The 20,600-nt window shown below is 41.6% G+C and overlaps 1 protein-coding gene across 6 annotated transcripts in view; it reads left to right on the plus strand.

The window, feature by feature from the left end:
- The window catches only part of ush2a (Usher syndrome 2A (autosomal recessive, mild)), a 116,673-nt gene that overhangs the window by 73,223 nt on the left and 22,850 nt on the right, over positions 1–20,600 (plus strand). For all 6 annotated transcript variants that reach the window (XM_049719092.1, XM_049719089.2, XM_049719090.1 and 3 more), the window contains 10 exons: positions 89–257; positions 344–565; positions 6,859–7,082; positions 7,679–7,979; positions 8,940–9,137; positions 9,206–9,360; positions 12,309–12,507; positions 16,212–16,319; positions 17,077–17,260; positions 19,559–19,716. In XM_049719092.1, coding sequence (XP_049575049.1) covers positions 89–257; positions 344–565; positions 6,859–7,082; positions 7,679–7,979; positions 8,940–9,137; positions 9,206–9,360; positions 12,309–12,507; positions 16,212–16,319; positions 17,077–17,260; positions 19,559–19,716 — 1,918 coding nt within the window. The remainder of the gene's footprint in view (positions 1–88; positions 258–343; positions 566–6,858; positions 7,083–7,678; positions 7,980–8,939; positions 9,138–9,205; positions 9,361–12,308; positions 12,508–16,211; positions 16,320–17,076; positions 17,261–19,558; positions 19,717–20,600) is intronic.

Genomic DNA, 20,600 nt, shown 5'->3' on the forward strand with positions numbered 1-20,600 from the left:
AAAGTAGAATTAGAAAAAATCAAACAAGTCTGTTTTTGCAGTATTTTTACACTTTTGATTACTTTATTTTCTTCTCATTTTTAACCAGGTTTGCTGCACTGGAGTGTTATACGAGAAGATGCTACATCATTACTGCTGTGCCGGGCACTATCTGAGCTTTACTAATTCTACCAGTCCAGTTTGCTGTGATGGCAAACTGTTGCCAACTCTGCCTCACCACCACTGCTGTGGGGGATACTATGTTCACCTGAAAGCTAGTAAGTATCTTCCATGGGATTTCCTTTTTTTCCCTACTTTTGTTTGACTTTACAGCAGTTCCCTTCATCCGACCTTGTCTCTGTAGATGAATACTGCTGCCCCGACCACTCGCAGGGCCGTGTCTCGGTGGGGCCTGGGGACAGCTGCTGTGGGGGCGCTCCTTACGCCACCAAAGGCGGACAGCTGTGCTGCAGTGGGAGCCTCCACGATGGTTACAGAGTCCAGTGTTGCGGAGGCCACATTGTAGATGATGCACTCGTCTGCTGTGGTGGTGCTGAAGAAGGACAAGCGCATGCGTACATTCCAGGTGAGAGAATAAAGAACACAACATGATGTCACAGCAAGCAAACACAAAAGGCATTTTGCACAGTCAGGTCAGAGAAAATAAGATTTAAAAAAAAAAAAACGATTTTTAAAGGAGTCAACAATTTGTATGCATACAAAAAGAGTTTTGCAAAACTTTTTCGACGCAAACCAATAACATATAACATTGCAGTTTCCCCCTAAACAAGCTTGTTGGTGATGAATCTGAATGTCAAAATTAAAGCACCACATGCAGTTGACAGGTGTGTCTATACAGGCGTTCAGTTCAGTGCTGACCCACATAAGAATGACCATGTCTGCTATTCTAATTAAATCTGTAAAGGAACAAAAAAAGACCGTCAACTAGAGAAAATGACAGAGAAGAATTAAGCATCAGGGGAAGAGGTAGACACATGGTGCAGGAACGCGGGGTCGTTTCCCTTTCTTTCCTCCTGCAGTGTCCCGACGCACCCAGATACCATGGCACAGATGGGACTGTGCATGTGTGCGCTTGGATATGAATACACACAAGTGGGTTTGCGCACATATAGGTGAATGTGTGTGTCATTAGACATCTTTGTCATGGCAGATGATGATGAAACACACTCTGGATGGCTCAGTTGAGGGCGCTGCCAAGCACACAGCAGGATAAATAACACACACATTCTCACTCCCATAATTTCACACCTATACCTATTACATGCACACACAGACACACATGCATGGAGTCAACAGGGTACACTCTGCGGGGTTCACTTTGTGTTGAGTGCCAGATACAGACACATGGACTCAATTCATCTCATGTGAGGTATGGCCTCATATGAAGGGGCCTATGGTTCTTTATTAGCCTAGAAAATTTCACACACAAAAGTCAAGAATCACTTTTCCATAGATTCGCTATTTCATTATTTTCCACTGCTCCATCCTCTGGCCTTGTGTTCCTCGGGACTCATTTAGGCACCTTTTCTTCCTCTTCCTGCTTTTTCCCCCTCCCTCTCCCTTCCCAGCCACTCATCAGTCATTAGCGTTAGCTTCCCCGTTGAGAGCATATGGTATGATGGATCGCAGGGCTAGCGGCGCTAGCGAGCCTAAGGGCCATTTGCCGGGTGCGCCGCGGTGTAGAGGGAGCCCTGGGGCCAGCGATGCAACCTCGACCCCACACGTCTGTTTCAAGACCCTCCCAAACACAACATGCTCACCTATTATAGGATAGCCTGCTTAACCTTGGCACAGGTCAGTCGTGATGCTCCCTCGCAACATGCTGACAAATTTGTCGCTTTTATGATGGACAGATTAATGACAGATGTATTCAAATCCAAGAAGTTGCAAAAAAGTGCCTGGCTGTTTTCTTTTGAATGACTAAAATGTATGCAGCCAAATTCAAACGGCAGATCCAAAAGAAGAAAGTGTGCGCTAGCGAAGAACTAGATGGAGCAGATTAAAGGAGGAGTGAAGGGTATCCCATTGTGCCCAGCTGATAGACTAGGTTAGGCTGATGTGATTACGGGGTCCCTGAAGTGCGATCTATCACACATTACCGTCCGTACTGTCAACAACCATACAGACGCGCTGCAGGGGAACGCCAATGCCGGGAGACAGCCGTCTGGCAACGGATACGCTGGCCTGCATGCACATGTGCGCGCACGGAGATGCTCGCACGGTAACACAATAACTATCAGGGTGTAGATATAAAGTTAAAGCAACACAATTACTGGGAAAACAGACTTTAATGTGCAATGTTTTTTGTGAATCGGGACAATTCAATCACAGGAAATAGAATCAGGGTCAGAAATGTCAGCATCCCACCTTAGGATTCTTTTCAGTGTTGTCAGCACTTTACGGCGGCAATTCTCAATTGTTCTTCTTCAATCTTTCATGCATTGTCGCTTTTCGAAAGCAAGAACCCTGTTGATGGTGAAACATCTAATAACATCCATCTATTCATCCATCCATTTTCTCTGGGGCTTATCTTCATTAGGGTTGCGAGTGAGCACAACATTTTATTTTTAGTTATTTATTTAGTTTTTTACTATTTTATTTTATGGTTGTTCTTTCAAGTTAAATTTAAAATTGAATTTTGTTATTCGAATAAATACAAAATTTCTAATTTAATGAATAATTGTTTATTAATCATGATTTTTTCCCCATATCGCCCAGCCCTACTTGATAGTCCATTTTGTATGGGGAAGGAAACAAATCCCCTTTGAATACAGTGTCACCTATGCCTCTTTGTCAAACAAGTTGTAGGAAATATTGTTGCAATTTCTCCTACACGTTGACCTGTGTGGTTTGAGTTCAAGAGCAACTTTGAAAATTCTTCTTCTGCCCCCTTTTTCATCTCCTCGAGTTTGCATGCTAGATGTTCTTGTAAGATTAAGGTGAGATTAGATGGTGTTTAAAGATACGCGTGTGGTGTCTATGGCCTCCCATTGACTTCGGTCTCCACCGCAGTGTGAGCTCCACTAATCATTTCCGCTTCACACTTACACTTTATACCATGCACTCCTTCACTGACCCTTCAGCCCCCACCTTACCCATTTCTCAGTGTGCGCGCGCCACTGTAAATAGCCTCCCCAAGTTCACGTCTTCCGCTCTTCAAAAAAAAAAATCCCAGCGTTTCTTTAACTCCTTCACTGACTCCCTCCCTCTGTCCCAGCCCAGCAGGCCCCATCCAAACGTTCAAGGACAAATCTGAATATCCCTTTTCACCGTTTAAGTGTTAAAAGCCTGGCGGTGGCGGGGTGTTATCTTAACGCGCCTTGCCGTGCCATCATCAGTGCGCGTGATGAAAATGGCTGTGATGATGCTAAAAGAAAAAAAGAGAAGGGGGAGAAAAAGTAATAATCAAATATGTTTTTCAAGGGCACAGTGACCATTTGCTGGGGGGAAATTATCCTAGTAGTTAAGCTTGCGCAGTCTGAGCCGAGTGGAGTTGGGAGAGTGGATGCGTGTGCGTGCTTGTGTGTGTGTGTGTTAGTGTCTGTGTGCGTGCAAGAGTTGTGCGGCTTATTTTTTGCATGTGTGCTTCCATATGTTTTGTTTTAACTCGTTGTCTCTGCATATTCTGAATATATTTACGTAGTTTCATGCTATATAGCTAAACATTCTTTTATGGTTTCTGCCAAAATAACACAAATGTCAGTCGGTGTGAGAGTGTGCGTACGTACGCCTGTCCATGCAAATCATTGCCAAAATTCCCTCATCAATGATGGGTAGCAAACGGCCAACAGTGGTGGATTCCAAACAGAAGCGTCTGGGTAATTTTTTTTTGCAAGATAAAGTGCTCTTTGAACACAGGGAGACGTTTCTCTCTCTGTTAATGTACTTATGATGATGAATTTTCTATTACATTGGCTGGCGAGAATAAATCCAGAGGTTGTCCGCTGCATACAGTAAAGGACAGTCAGCTCTGTCTTTGTTTTATGTTATACTCCTGTTAATCTGTATATTTTGTATTTAGTTATGTTTTAGAACAAAATATTTGCATACTTTATTACATTTGGCTGGCAGCACTGTAGTGGTATGATGAGTATGGTAAACGATATTATTGATCTACATACCTAAATGTGGCGTGCAGGAGGGCTTCATTCCACTAATTAGCATGGAAAGCCAGAAAATATAATTTATTACAGTACTGGACGCATTTGGATGTTACACAAATAACTGTTAATGTTGACAAGATGAAGGACTTCATTAAGACAAGAGGACAAGTTGTCACGTGTCCTTGCTGGCCAAGCTTTACATGTGTGTGTCCACTGGGAAACTTTGCTTTGTGTGATCTCACATGTGACCCAGTGGAAAGAGTGTACTGTCACTCCAAAAAAAAAGGCCATGTTTTGTGCAGTAAACATCTTTCAACAGGAAATAGTTGTCTGATATGACCTTTAAATGTAGTTGGAATGTGTCACACCATTTTTTCCCCACCATTTGTGTCTATATTTTACTTCTCCCTGTGCCAAAGCCATGGTAATATATTCAGGTATTTAAAAGTGTTTGATTTGTTTAAAGTTGTGGAGGGGTTTTAGTCTCCTAGAGAGCCCGGATAACCCTAATCCACAACACACATTTTTATCAGTAGTTCATTGGCAGGGCTAAATATTGACTTATCATTAAGTGGAATGTGGAAACCCCTAATAATAATTCACGTTGTCTAAGCACCTTGTGTTGATGCAGCGCTCCCGACGCTGCTAATGAATGTATGCAAATCCAGCATAAATCTGAAGATTAGGGCCCAAGCGTTCCGCGATGCTACAGAGAAAACAAGAGGTGTGTGTATGTGTGTGATAAGTCGCTGTCAACACGTACACAAACACATATACACAACGAGGGCGAGAAAACCCGATGCATGTTTCAAAACGTGAACATAGATAATGCTCGCAAAAGGCAGGGATCGTATTTCTGTTTAATGCGCGATAATATGAAACAAAAGTTTAAAAGCACAATAGTAAACAGTGCATGCACAAATGCTGGAGGAACTTTGTGACATGTATTCTGTGTTTTTGTTTATTGGAAATACAGTCGTGTGCTGATTACAATGGAGATTATAGATGGAAACGTGTCACAGAAAAAGTTTGAAGGGAGAGGGACATTTTAATAATTAACGTCTCCACTCTGTCAGTAAAATATCAAGTGATTTGAACAAAAAAAAGACATTTGAAATACATTTGTCTAACAGAACGTATCTTATGCTATGTGGTTACTCATTCACTGCCATTGACGGCCATAGATGTCAAAGATCCATTTTAACATTAGCGCAAAATGTCCACCCTGACATTGTCCAACCTGATATTAAATACACGTTTTTCTGTTTGTATGTACATTTTCTGCTTGCACATTTTTTAAACATGGAATTTGACCAATAATATTTTTAACAGCTCAGCATCAATTAATGCACTAAAGATGAAGTTAAGTGCATTTTTCAACTTTTCTCAACCGCACATAATATGGTAATACTTTCTCATCTATTTTTAGTTTTGAAGAAGCTGTGGCATGTTTTGCTCAGACTAAATGCCCTTCAAAGGTAAAGTTTCAAAGTTTCATTTGACCCTCCCTTATTGAAACCTGATTGCTTTGTTTAGCGACTTTTACGGTACATACAGTATCAATTGGAAGACGCCTAGTGAAACACAATGGTTGTTTGCAACCATAAATATTCCAGTTAAGGATTATGCCCCCCCCCAGGTTGATACCTCTCCATAGTCATATGCAGACGGTGTCGAGGTGTAATGTCGAGCGAGGGCTGCCAGTGCCGAGAAGAAAGCCTGGCGTAAAGGTGACGATGGCGAGAGGACAAGCGATGAGTGTAGAAAAGCTATTTGGAAAAGTGTTGAGCTGTTTATTTGCTCGTCATTGAAGCTGAAGTAAGTCGCTGAGGGAATTGGCCGGCGAGCCTCTGCTCCGCAACAGCTGCCGCCGCTAAGTGAGTTACCGGCCGTCACACTGCCTTTATGTCACACAATCACAAACACGTCCACGCGCGCATATTGCGCTGTCACACGGTGCCGAGGTTACAATGCGCCGAGCAGGGGATGAGATTCCCTCTGAATCCGCGGCATTCGATTTGCATGAGGAGTTAACACTGATGGAGGTGTTAGACAATAAGTTATTTATCACGCTGCAACTAGCTGCAAGCCCCATTAGAGGACAAGGCCGTGACACAAAGCAATGACTTGGTGTTTAATGTCGGCTGTCAAATAAAATGAGCTCCACAGCTGGAGGCGGACGCCACCGCGGATCAGCATGTCATCAACCGTTGGCATACACTTACTAAATACCTCATGAAAGTTGCATTATTTTAACCAGAAGCTCGAGCTTCTTATAGTTTTACCCACATTGATTTAGAATGAGAAGCTTTTACTCTTTGACTCTGGTTGAAATGCAATTTGTCCTTTAAGAACGGGAAGAATATTTAAGTCGTTGTGTGCGTCGCTCATTTCCATTTCCAATGCATCCTCACAGCAGGTGATTTGCTGACTCAGCTTTATAGCAGGACAATATTACGGCCCTAATCCACTGAAAGGCCAGAGCATGACAATCCCTTCAGCTAAGCCGTGTTGATGTCTCACTAACCTGATTGCCTCAACCTGGGTAATTACCAGAGCCACAGGAGAGATGCGGGACCATCTTCAGCTCCCTCTGACTTTTGTTTCACCCTCACATCTACGACCTCACCTTTTGCCAACACATACCAATGTCACACACAACTAACAGGTTTTAGGACCGTAAAGGAGGTTCTAAAAATGGCTGGCATTGAATGAACTTTCATTAGCTTTGTTTCATTTTCATTTTCTTCCTTAGGTTTTTCCTGCTGTGCTCAAGAGTATATCAATTCTTCTACATCTCTTTGCTGCATGGACAGTGATGGAATTCCAACAATACATCCATCGGGCAATAGTACAGTCAGACTGAAGTGTTGTGGGTCAAAAGTTGTGCTTCAAGAGCAAGGGTGCTGCAATGGAATTGGTTTTTACTCGCAACGACACGTGTGTGCCAGCAGGCCCACGCCGGGCCTTTCGATGGAGGTTTGTTTGGTCACTTTTCTTTTATTGTGCTTTAAAGTTTTAACTGCACAAAATAGCATTGGGTTTAATCACAGTCATCTGGGATAGATTGTTTTGTTTGTGATATTGATTATCGTCAAGATAACAGATAAACAATATAGCACGAAGATCATAATTTATCAACTGCCTAATCGGATTTCGTCTTAGCGCTGCTTCGAGCACCAAAGAAATATTTTCATTGTATCTGAGGTAGGCATGGGTGTCACACCAAATTTTCCTGATCAGCTATATAATTAACACTCGATGAATCAATGTGATAATTGTATTAACCAATCGAAATGACACTGAATGGAGGAAGAGTCACATCCAGTTAGAACAGATCAACTCTTGGAGTTGGGGGCTGCTCCATCTTCCATTCATCATTTCGGGTCATGTGGTGTCAGCATACACACACACACACACACCCAACCCATTAGCTGTAATGATGTCATTAAGGTCATTCCATCACATACCTCAAACAAACACTACATGAACAAAAGTATTAGGACACTTTGCCATTACACCTTCAGGGAGTAAATATTGGCATACTGATCTGTCTTTTCCCACTTATTTCCCAGAGTGAGTGTTTCCAGGGTGCCCTGTGTCCAGTGTCAGCATCCTCCACAGCCTACTGTGGTTCCTGTGACATTGACCCATCCACGACCGCCTGCACATGGGTCATGTCTGCACATCCTGACGCTCCCTCCGCTTCATACTCGCCTACAATGGACGCCACATCTGAGGCACTCATCACAGGATCCCCCACACACACAAACATCAGTCATCTAAATAATGTCATTTTGGGGAATGAGCCGAGTTTGTGCATGTCGCATGAGGAGGTCGTGTACAGCGGGGATGCCCAAAGATACACCTATACAGGTATTTTTATTTGTGTCATTGTATGGTAGTAGGTTTTTTTTAGGCCTATGTGGGTCAAAAACCAAAATGTCTGCCCAATGTGCTTCTCTGTGTTTCCGTTGCTTTGTGTGTTTGTGCATGAGGTGGTTAAGATAAGTTTCGAGACGATGCTGTGACACCATCTGGGCAGAGGCACATAAAGCTGTCACCACCCGCCATCCACCAGATGTTGCCCATGCACACACCGGCTATCATGCTATACTTCCCTTAGATAGAAGCATGTATCTCACACACATGCTATAAATATGTATCATTCACTCACACACACACATGTCACATCTTAATCAAATACATAAACAGTTTTGAGGCATGTGCCTATTTATGGGGGCACAGCCTTTGTTTCATTTGCATGTGCATGTCACCACGTGTGTGTTTTTGCAGCCTGGGTTTTCATAGTAGTAAAGACAATAGTCCCACACTGGTGGTTAAAACATGCTTTCATTTACAACGGCGGTCCCTCAGCTCTCCTTAAAAGCTCTGCCACATATGTGCGCGAGTGTTGGCAAGTGCGTCGGTCTTTATATATACTTCTGTATGCGAACCCCGGCAGAAGGGTTGTAACAAGGCCCCCGTCACCGCCTTACATTTACAGCTTGCCGAGCGGCGAGCGACCGGCGCATTTATTTGTTATATGTTCGTGTCATGTCTGCTGCCATTGGCAATGCTCCCTTAGTGGTTTACACAAATTGAACTGCTGTTACTGTAAGCACATAATGTTTAGGGCCTGCACATTAACACGCTCCCTATGTTATACTTGAGTGCGCAATTGCTTGGAATATTTTGAGGGCTTTAACAATATGTTGTTATTGTGGATGCTTGGCAATGTAGAATAATGCACGGGAGCAGATGGATTTTTTTGCTCATTTTATTTAGCTGCAAATTATTGAAACTGTGCACCACTGTCTGACTTATTTTCCATAGATTCAGACTTAGAGCCCTTCACAACCTACGAGTACAGAGTGAGGGGCTGGAACAGTTTTGGCCGATGCTCCAGCGATGTGATCACAGTGACCACCGCTGAAGACAAACCATGGGGAGTGCCCCTACCTCGGTGGAAACGCCTGGGTGAGCGGAGTGATGTCATCCAGTGGCGTTGGCAAGCACCTGCTAGACCTAACGGTATGTGTTAAAGACGCTTTATCTTTTAAATCTATGCTTATAATTTTTCTGCTATTGCTTTTTGCTAGGAGTCATAACCCACTATGTGATACTACGTGATGGACAAGAGCGTTATCGCGGCAATGAGAACAGCTTCACAGATGTGGGTGGGATCAGACCTTTCCAGGAATTTAGTTACCAACTGAGGGCTTGCAACAGGGCCGGGTGCACTGATAGTGCAAAGGTAAGACTGTGTTTGTATGATTTTTGTTTTTGCCCGTGAAGTGACAGAATATTTCTTCTATTGGGCTTTGATGTAAAAGTTTATAATCATCAATCCATGTAAAACTTATTTAGGCCTTCAATTTCTTGAGCATTCTTGAATGATATCCGACACAAGAGGGCCGAGATAGCAGCTCTAATGGCAAATTAGTTGAATTTCCTTTCCTTGTGCTCTTATCTGATCTCTTGTTTAGCTTATTGAACTCAAGGACCTCGCTTCATTTCAGCCTTGTTTTACTGAACTCTGTCATTTTAAGGTTGTCCGTGTACGCCATTTACAGCTTTGCTTACTTTCTAATGTGATAATTTCACGCTTTATGGATGCTTTGCTGTTTCCATGTCAGAACATGGGTGCCGCTCGCGCTCTCCCCCCAGTACTGTATGTGAGGCTTTGGATTTGCTGAGTCCACCTGATGTTTGTGATAGCATCCATAATAGCTTCACACAGTAACTCCCCTCCGCTATCTCTTGAGCTGTAGCTGAGCTGATATCAACACAACAATTAATTTCGCCGGCTTAGCACAGATGAAAGCTCCTGTTGAAAAGTGTCTGTCTTGCTTTTATAGCTGACTGAACATGTATTATTATTTGGCAAAAAGTTATGTAAAGAGGCCAATGCGTCACCAGGAGGCCTACATGGAGGATAATGAGGGTCTTATGGAACTTTTGTGAGCTTCAACTTGGGTTTCTAGAGAAATTGATGATGAGTAGATAAATGCTTACAATAAATGAGGAATTGGAAGAATGATGGTGTCGATGGTCATGGGAGAAACATTCAAAGGAGGATAAATGGCTAAAAAGATAAATAGTGAAAGATGCATCAATTGAAATGTTCCATTTCGTTGCGCTCATCATGTGTTTGGGTTGTCATTTTTAGTCACAGTGAGTGAGTGACTCAAGTCAAGTCAAGTTTATTTGTATAGCCCTAAATCACAAACAAGTGAGTGAGTGAGTGAGTGACTGAGTGACTGAGTGAGTTTAGCAAATGTTAGCCGCAATTTAATTTGTATTATTGCTTCATTCTGTGTCCCCATAATCATCATACAAAATTCAAGTCATGAATGAGTTAAAAAAAAAGAAAAAAAACCTTCCTTCATACGCCGCATGACGAGACTTCTTGCAAAAAGCAAAACCACTGTCACAGTTCAGTCATCCTTTGATGCTTACTGATCTGATGTGTCTGATGTCAAGTATGGAGGTTTGGAGTTAAATATTTTGAGGCATTGGTGATTGACAATCAGTCAACTTCAGTGGTTCCATTGCATTCAAGTCTTGTAGTTATCTCAGAACCGCACGTCACCAATAATAAACATTCTATCATGACATAAAGACGAACCTTTCTCCAAGTATCCAGCCGTATGACCACCAGGCGAGCCCCCCCACACACACGAAGCACAAAACCCTGCACACACAGTCCCAGTAGAGAGTGGAAAGGGAGTGACTTGGATTAGTTTGTACACCAGTGAAAATTGGCCAAACATTCCCAATTATGGGACAAGGTGGGCTAACCTAATACACCAGCGCAATTACCTGGCATCCACACACACCAGCAGACACAGACGCACACTTGAACGCACGCCTGCCGCGACAACAGAAGGTGCTGATCTAATACGCTTGGTCACTTAGAGAGGTTGGTAGAGCGATTGGTCCTCCTTTGTCTTGAAATGCTCGAGTCCTGTTGCCTCTGCTATTTGTCTGCTGTCATTCCTGTGATAGGAACGTCAACCTCTCCCAGCTGCTGTCCTTACTTTGGTTTCTTCCCTACTCCCAACATTGCCCCTTCTAGCCACTCTTTGGACTTCTTGGTGACAATCACCCCTCGCCCTTTTATTTTACCTCATTTTCCCGAGTTGCTGAAATTCCACTCCTGTGACTTCACAAGCAAAATAGGAAAAGTACAAACTTCATTACAGTAACGCTGTTTTTGTTTGTTGTTTTGTTATTAGAAAATCAACTTAAAATATAGTCCTGATATGGAGTAACACAAATATATAAGAGTATAACATTTCTAAAGGATTATTTTTGTGTATTAAATTGTCAATTCGAAAGATTAAATTCATCTTTTAAATTGTATTTAATGAATATGCAGACAGATTACTGTTCAGTTTACTTTATTTTAAAAATATATATTTTTCGGTTATTTTTATCGTGCATTTATTTATTACTTTTTATTTCCATTGGGATGCAAATGGCAACATTTTGCTGGAATGGACCAGAAAATGGCCGGCACGTATAAAAGTGGCACATGGACAATAGAAGAAAAAAGTAGTTTATTCTAATTCAAATAAAATTTAATTTTGTCTATTAGCTCTATACTGCCACCATAGCAAAAAAAGGCAAAAATAACTCTCCATCATTAATGTTTGACTTTGTTTGTTCGTTTTTTAAATCCATGCGTTTGTGTTGGTGCGTGGGGTGCACGAGCGTCTCTTTAGCTGTAGTAGCAGTGTTCTAATTGCATAGCACTGTGCGGGACAGGTGGGGGAAGTGTCCGTGACAGTCTATTAAGGCAGGATATCCCTGTTGCCATTAGCAGCAGATTGCCCAGCCATTCGACGCTTTCTCTTTCATCCGCCAGGCGACTACTGATACCGCAATCCATTCATTTTAGTGTTTGTTTGGTCAGTTATTAAGTTATGATTGATGATAAAGTTTTAATTATAAGCGTGTATAGTCTTAAATTCCATTCATAAAGTTAATATTGCTATAATCAGTACTTCTGTGAACTTTTTGTTTATAGTCATTTCCATATTTCTGCTTAAAAAGAAAATTACCAACATCTCAAACATAATTATAATGCATTTTAAACCAAAAAGACCATTCTATTGGAAAAAAAATAAGTTCCAAGCTCATCATTAATATTTTTTCTTGTGTGTTTCCTGTATGTGTGCATGTCCTCCGTGTGTTCAGATGGTGGCAGTAACAGTTCAAGGAGTCCCAGAGGGGGTGCAGTCTCCAGTGGTAAGAGCTTTGAGCCCCTCCTCTCTTCACATGAGCTGGGTCCGACCCGTGAGTCCCAATGGAAGAGTGCAGCAGTATCACCTGAACCAAACCGGTCTTGGCACCATATTTACACACACAGAAGCACCCGGAAATTTTACACTGACTGGTAAGAAACAGTTATCATCTTCTTGTTTCTAACTCATATTCATTTTTCTTTGGCTTGTCTGTTATGTTCTTTTTTTGTACTCAGCCTCTCACTAATTTGTTTCCTTTAGCCTCTTTTCTTGCCATCTCTATGCCCCCGCAACACAAACTTGTCACTCCCCTTAATACTCTTCCATCTTCCCTTCTTCCCTTTGTCATCTCCAAACCGTCTTCTTGTCCGTCACGTCCTCTTCTCCCCTCTCTTCCTCTCTTCTCCTCTATCGTTTCCATGCATTTATGTATGTCTGCTCCTTGGGTGGAAGCCATCTAATGACCGAATATACATCTGATTTCCACCACGCTCACTCTTATCCAGCCCACATGTGAACGCAAAGCACAGCCAAAAATTAACATAACACACTCCAAAATCAGAACCCTTTAAAAAAAAAAACATGACAGGTGCACATTGAAGTTGCATGAAATAAAGAGCTACCATCTTCTCGCTGTTGATCAGGAAAAGCAACACCTAGGCCCTATATTAATTTTTAGCTGTTAGGAGTTATGACATTTCATAGATAAAATTAAGCTCTGCTGTTCAAAGGTACCCCATGTGAATCGATATTAAGCATTGCCATCATTAGCTTGCAATGAATGATTGCCTGCAATTATATAGATTATGGCATTAATCATGTGTTTAATTGGCCTTTTGTAGGCTCATTATTAATTCACAACGGCAGGGAATAGAGTATGTTCTTTTATTTATTCATGCTTTCTGTCTTTTTTTTTTATCACGGGCCGTTGTACGCACTGATTGGTGTGGGCTCCAAAGTGTGTATGGAGAGAAATAAGATGGGAATTTTCTTCCATCAGTCTCAGTGATGTACAGTATGTAGCATAATAAAAACACATCAAATTCCATGAAAAACCCAAATTATATACATACATTTACATTTAATAAAATTAATAATAAGCTTTTCAAAAATGAATTCAAGCACATTACACAAAACAAGCGCATAGAATGACCTTGGAAAGTTGTATTAAAGAATACTAAATTCATTTATTTTCTGTACATTACAATTTAGATTCACATTGCATGTGCTCCTCTTCTACATCCAAACAAGTTGGTGTGTGTATATCTGATCTCAGCGTTCCGATGAAGGCACACAGACAGGAAGTCAAACTCTTAATTATTTAGAAGAGGTGTTATCATAGCACCCTCCCTCTTTGCTTCCTCATTCTCATCATGATTTCACTCATTCTCCTCATGATGATTTCATTCATCATCAGAGTAGGTAAACTCCCCTACTTGATGTTATAAATACGTGACGCTCACTCCTTGCGCTGACAGTTGGGCCCATCATCTTGTCATATTCTCTGACGCAAACAAGCAATGGCAAACTGTCAATAAAATTCCAGTTTGGATCAGTTACTTTTTTTATTGCCTTCTCCCACAACACAAACACACAAAGTTAGCCACCAGCTTCTTTGCCTCACAGTACGTACCATGTTCTCAAAGTTCATCTCTCACAAAGGCACACCTTGGGTCTCGTCTCGTCCTGCCGCCATCCCAATGCCCTCCATCCGCTATTCACTTGCTGGTGATCACTGTTAAAATGATTGAAGCTTCCTTTCCCTTTCCATAATCAGGCATATAAGCACATGCATGTACTGTATGGATGAGAGTGTGTGTAGGTGCACCTTCATCTCACTACACATGGATACACAAAAAACATACACGCTCACACACACACACACACACACACACACACACACACACACACACACACACACACACACACACACACGTACCAGTTCTTCACCAGCAGAACAACACTGCCCTCTTTAGGATGAGTGATAAAGGTCATCCTTGTGTGTTGAGCAGACAGCACAAAAAATGAAGTTGACAAGAGTTTTGGCGTAATTGTTTGATTTTAGTTATTTTGTCTGCTCTTATTCCCATATATTTACTTACAGCACTTTTCACACTGTCTAATACTTTGTATTTAAATTTCTGTCATCATTGAAACCCCTTCCCAAGCACACTGTATATTTTTTATATTATATACTTGCCGAAAAGTGATATTTTAATTTACGGACTTCTGTTGAGTGATTCTCTGCTTGCTACTTTATTCAGCATTGAACCCCCAGACATTTACTATGCTAGTATGCGCGCACGCTTACTTACACACATCCTTAGCTACGCGATTAAACGGTGACCATGGCCTTACAATTCAACCCTGGCTGACAGATTTTCTTTATTTAACCCAAACACAAGCAATAGTGCGAACACACACACACACACACACACACACACATGCCCATTGATCAGTGGTTGTTAAGCACGGAGGCCCACAAGGCATGTTAAGCAGTTGCGAGTGAGGAGACGGTGCTGTGTGTTATTCGTGCGATCGTCTCCTTTTCTGTCCTCCAAACTTGCACCGAGGGGAGGACCAGCTGCAACTCGGTTAGATTATTGACTAAATTATCGCATTACAATATGTTATTGTTCCATTCTAATCAATATCACGATGAATATTAAAGTCACTTATTAGATGTTTTCAAGCCTAGAGTCCATTTTAAGACATTAAAAAGATCATCCTAAAGCATGTTTCTAAACCGCTTGGGGATAAAGAATTGATTCACTGTGTCTGTATACATCCATTAGATCAATATTATTTATAGCTTGACATGAATATATGTATAATATATGTAATATTCATATTTCTAAAGCACATATCATGGCAGTGCCACAGTCTATTGTTGGAGTCATCATTTGAGCGAAAACAGTTTTACGCCTTTTCGTTTGTCGTGAATTTGATTTGCAAGCTGTTGTGTGCAGTCAGTTGCTAAGTGAATGACCATAAAACATTCAGTCAAGTCTATCACACCTTGGAGCATTTGCATTTCGCTCTTTGGGTCACTGTGAGGAATGACGGAAAATTGAAAGTTTTTGTATTGCGTTATCTAAAATAAAATGAAAACCTGTTAAATTTCCCAACAAATAAATCTCACATACACTTAAAGATCCACTCAAGTGGCTGTGTGATTTCTTTAAGACTGCGTAGCAAGGGGGGGGCCATAAATAAATCATGTCAGGACGCCGCAGCCTAAACGCATACCAAGGTATCATAATTATCATAGATCAAACGCTGATGACATTACAGCGTCAGACCGCTTCCATCCCGTGTCAGCGCCGCAGCTGCCCGTCTTTACGTTGTTTCATTATTGAGTTATGGCATGCATAATTTAGCGCGGACAGATATGGATCCATCCGTTGAGAGTGGCAAGAACGAAGGGAGGGGGAACTCAATGCGAGAGGACGGATATGTTTGGAAAACTGTCCTTTTTCCTACTTTTGCAATCACGTCACCTTATTTGGCTTTATGCTTTTTTTTTACTTGTGTAGATTCATTAAAAAAAAGCTCATTAGCATAATTAACCTTTAGCTTCTAAAATTCAAACTCAACAGTCTGAGTCAAGAACCGATTTATAAGTATGTAGTTTGTATATTTATACACTGAAAAAAGTGGTGTTGAATTTGACCATTTATAATGTGTCAACTGGATGAACAAAATAAAGTCACCTGGATACAGATATTAGTTTTAAAAAGATTTATGGGCTACTTAAAAAAAGTATCTGGATCCAGATGATTTTATTTTTTTGCAAATTGAGTAAATTCAATAAAAAATTGTTTCTGTACTTTATGATTTTTTTTTTATGCTGTAGGTTTGCATCCATTCACAGACTACACTTTTGTGCTGGTGGCCTGCACAGCTGTGGGATGTGGCACCAGTTCACCTTCCACAGGACGCACCCTGCAAGCCTCCCCCACTGGTACACACACACACACGCACACACACGCATTGTTATTTTGGCAACCCTTTTCTATATTATCTTTTCATGCTGCGTTCAATGTCTTTAGTGACTCGTTTGTCCCTTCACGCCCCTCCCTTCGCTTATTCCGGTGTCTTCATGTCACTGACGGCACCGCCACATAAATCAATCACATCAACTTAAATTAATTAAAAGTGTGTAATTTACAGTAACCTATTCTCTGTCTAAGACACGCGGGTTGATCATGAGAAAACCGTTTTAATTGGAAACTGAAAAAAACGGACTGACATCATGAAAATATCATAAATTATTATTTTTTTTGAAAGTCCGGAAATCCTTCAGGAGCTGATGTGATTTACTAGATGTCTCCCTGAGCTCCTGGAAAATAATGTCTTGTCTTTTTCTGTCATTCAAACATAATGAATTGTTGCCTGTGTTGTTCAATAAACTGCACTTTGTGCATAATTAAATGTCACAGCATAGTAAAATATCTCAGTGGGGCAATTCTTGGTTAAAAATGATGACTGGCTGCACAAAAAACATTTTTATTGTGAGAGTCTAAAAGCATTTATTTAAAAGGCTTTGCTTATTTACATCAGTGGGGCGGCGTCATACAATATGTATTAAATACACGATGCTGATTTGTATCCTCTATTTTGTTTGATTTTAAAATTTGATGTGCTGGATCAAAATCTCTCCAACAGCCCAATCCACAGCAACTAATGAACAACTTTCTGTGCTTTCTCTCCAACCGGAGGTGTGTGGTCAAGTCCCAGACACATGATCGTCAACACATCTGTAGTGGAACTGTTCTGGGATCCGCCCGTCAGACCCAACGGACTGGTCACCCGGTACAGACTGCGCAGAGGCGGTCACACCATTTTTACCGGGGACCACCGTGACCAGAATTATACCGACGTTGGCCTCCTGCCAAACCGCAGGTACATCTGATCATAAACACGGGACCTGCAAAAACCACACTGCGTTTGTAGCTTCATTGATAATTAAATTCCAGATTTGCATGCATGTTTATGCGTATTCTTAGTCGGGGTGACCCTGCTTTAAAAGCTCCGCTCTCTGTACATCCGCGTCTCCCTCTGTGGACTGCACTCTCTATACGTCTGTTTGTGCCATTTAATGTGCAAATATTTGACGTGCCCATGATGCAAACACACACACATACACACGCTGCCTGTGCAGTGAAATCACAAATCTGATCTGACTTTTGCTTGCCGACAGCAACGAAGCGTAGATTTTTATGTATTTGTTTATTTTCATTTAACCTTTATTAATCTGTGCCTCTTTCCGGGATGGATTTGCCGTTTTTAATTATACGGGGTGTAAAGCGATACATTCACTCTCACCACCTATTTTCCCGCATCTTCTCTATGTGTTTGTGGATAGATGAATAGATCAAAATCATCATGGATGTAAGAATGTAAGGACTGTACATGTGTGACGTTTAATTTTCCCTAATTCCATACTGTCTGCCAGAGGGCATCCCCCTCCCGACTTTCCCAATATCCACTTCACCTCCTCCCATCTTCTCGCTCTCACCTCATTCCCATCCTCCACCTCCTTCTTTTCCCAATTTAGCCGTGCAACGGAGAATTACACCGGGAGCAGAGGCCCCATTATCTAAGCAGACTCGTGTGTCCAGGCATGACTTTGTGCACGTGCACGAGTCTGCACCAAGTAGCCATTGATTATTTATGACAATGTTGATTAGCTGTCACTTTGCTTCGGCACTCCAGGAAGTGTCTAAGATGACGAGAGAATTAACCTATTCCCTGTGGCGGGCCCCACAGGACACACACATACACACACACACACTGATGCAAATAGTCCACTCACACGCGTGTCATTTTATTTTGATATGTCATGGCGGTGTTTGCGTTTAAGCGATTATCTTACTGTGATAATGTTTAGATTTATGCTCCATTCTTTCTTCATTACTTCTCTTTCCATCACTCTTTGGTATCGTGTCGACTATATGTTTCATATTTTTATGTCCATGCCGGTGTGAACATATGAGTCGTTTTAATCCCTTTTTTCCTGACTGGCTTCTAACCCTCCGCCGAGGTGCTAATGGCCTTCTGTTTAAAACGCTCAGCCCAGGAACAATAACCCAGCACCGCCACCTATTAATGCATGTGTGCCTGAGTTTATAGCAAATTAAAGGCTTTTAATGTTAAATGGCGGCCCACTTACACAGCTAATGTAGGCTTTTGCGCCAGCCGGCCGCGCGCTCTTAAAAGGTAAATCTATCTTATGATGTCATGACCGAGAGAGGTAGCGAGCGTGCCGGCCGAGGCGGCGGGACGGATGGAAAAGTGCATGAGGATGATGGAGAGGGATGTTGACTTGATCATTTTCGTGAAACGTACAGCTTTATTTACATTGCTGTTTTCAAGGGACGGTGCCGTAAAAAAATAATTGGGGTTGAAGCAAATAGAGAGGAAAACATGTTAGAGGGTAGAATTAAGATTGATCTGTGGTTATTGTGCAAGAATTATTTTTTTTTAAAAGCGTTGCACTCTATGAATTGAATGAGCAACGTGAAGGTCCTAATGTTGCCAGGGGTGAGGTTATATATCCCTTAAGGGTAATGAACAGGCTCTTCTAATTGACTCCGACTTCTACAGCTAGTGGAGTGAAGAAAGAGCAGATGTAATGTGGGACCCAAGGCTGGTTCAAGTTGAAAGTATTACATCTTGAACCAACTTTCTTGAATATTTAAGCAGGCAGTTTTTATCCTTTAGATACTGATTTGAACTATCACAAGATAGTCGGAGGTCTCACATTTGACCGAGAGACATTTTTAAAAGCCATTTTGCACGGTTTCCAAATGGATACACATTTAAGGCATTCAAATGTTTAAATGGCTCAGAAATTGCCTCAAATCAGACCTGATCAGATTTTCTCAGCAGAGAATATGTAAATAGTCAGTGATGTGAGAACAGCTAATCAACATAGCCTAGTAAAACCTTTTCCATAAAAACAAGAGTGGCTCAAGAACAGAACCTTGAGGAACACCAAACTGCAATGTAGTCAAAAAGGGCACAAAAGAAAAAAAATCATATTTTTTACCCTCACCAAATAATACACCCAGACAGATAATGAGCCTAAAACACTTCAGTTAAGGATGAAACATGCACTTTGTACACTGAAATAAATAGTTTTGTGTAAACGTTATCTTTAGTGAATTCCAATCATCTCTCCTCTTATTTCCTTTTCAGATATGTTTATGAACTGGAGGCCATCACAGGCGGCGGCTCTGGTTTGAGTGACAAATATGTTATAAAAACACCATACTCATGCCCCACTGGGATCCCAGCCCCACACAACGTGACAGTCACCGGCCCCTACTCCATCTCCTTGGCCTGGGACCCTCCTGGTGAGTAGCAGTCCAAACAGATGGATGGTCATTTTCACAGCGTCTTCATCAAAATGACATGCAAATTAGTCACCATTGTCATTGTGTTTAATGATATAATTAACTATGAAATACATATTTGTCTTATCATGACAGGTGTGTGTGCGTGCATGTGAAGAAACATTATCATAGACATCATTATTTAACACCAATAAGTAAAAAATTAAACATGTGAAATCAGAACAATAGTGATAATAGGAACATCACAGCATACTGAGCAGGAAGCATTTCTGATTTGAATCATTTCTTCCTCAGGTCAAGCATAAACAAAATCCCAAAGTAGTTTACTAGTCACCTTCTGGCCTCTCGGGACCTGTGCACACGCTTGCATACACTTTGGTGGCATGAGTTTCATGCTTATGGGCTACTGATTGTCTGCCCTAACCCATCTATCGCCGCTCATTAAGGTCTCATTAGCATGATTTCCTATCTCGGAACCTGCTTATAGGGGCAACCAGCACAGACACTTCACTTTGTTCAGCTTTGTGTGCCGTTTTGCTTGGCTATATTTCCAGTGTGTGTGCGCGTGTGTGTGTGTGTGCATATCACAGTGGAAATATTTCCATAGGCAGGTCTATTCTATTGTCATTACGGGTTGATTTTAAAGGTGAGGAAATATCGTCTGGGTTCTCACGCTTGGTTAACTCCCAGAGTCTGGAGTGTCTCCGACGTGTGTGTGTGTCTGTGTGTGCGTGCATGTGCACCTTGCTCTCTGACAGTGTGTCTGGGTATACTACATACATACACATGTGGTTGGGTCTTCATATGCATACATTAACAGTCAAAGCGCTGACGTGTGGCCATTAATATGACGGAATAAATTCTTTCATTGTGGCTGCATTTGT

This window comes from Syngnathus scovelli, chromosome 4, assembly GCF_024217435.2.
Source record: "Syngnathus scovelli strain Florida chromosome 4, RoL_Ssco_1.2, whole genome shotgun sequence".
NCBI lineage: Eukaryota > Metazoa > Chordata > Actinopteri > Syngnathiformes > Syngnathidae > Syngnathus > Syngnathus scovelli.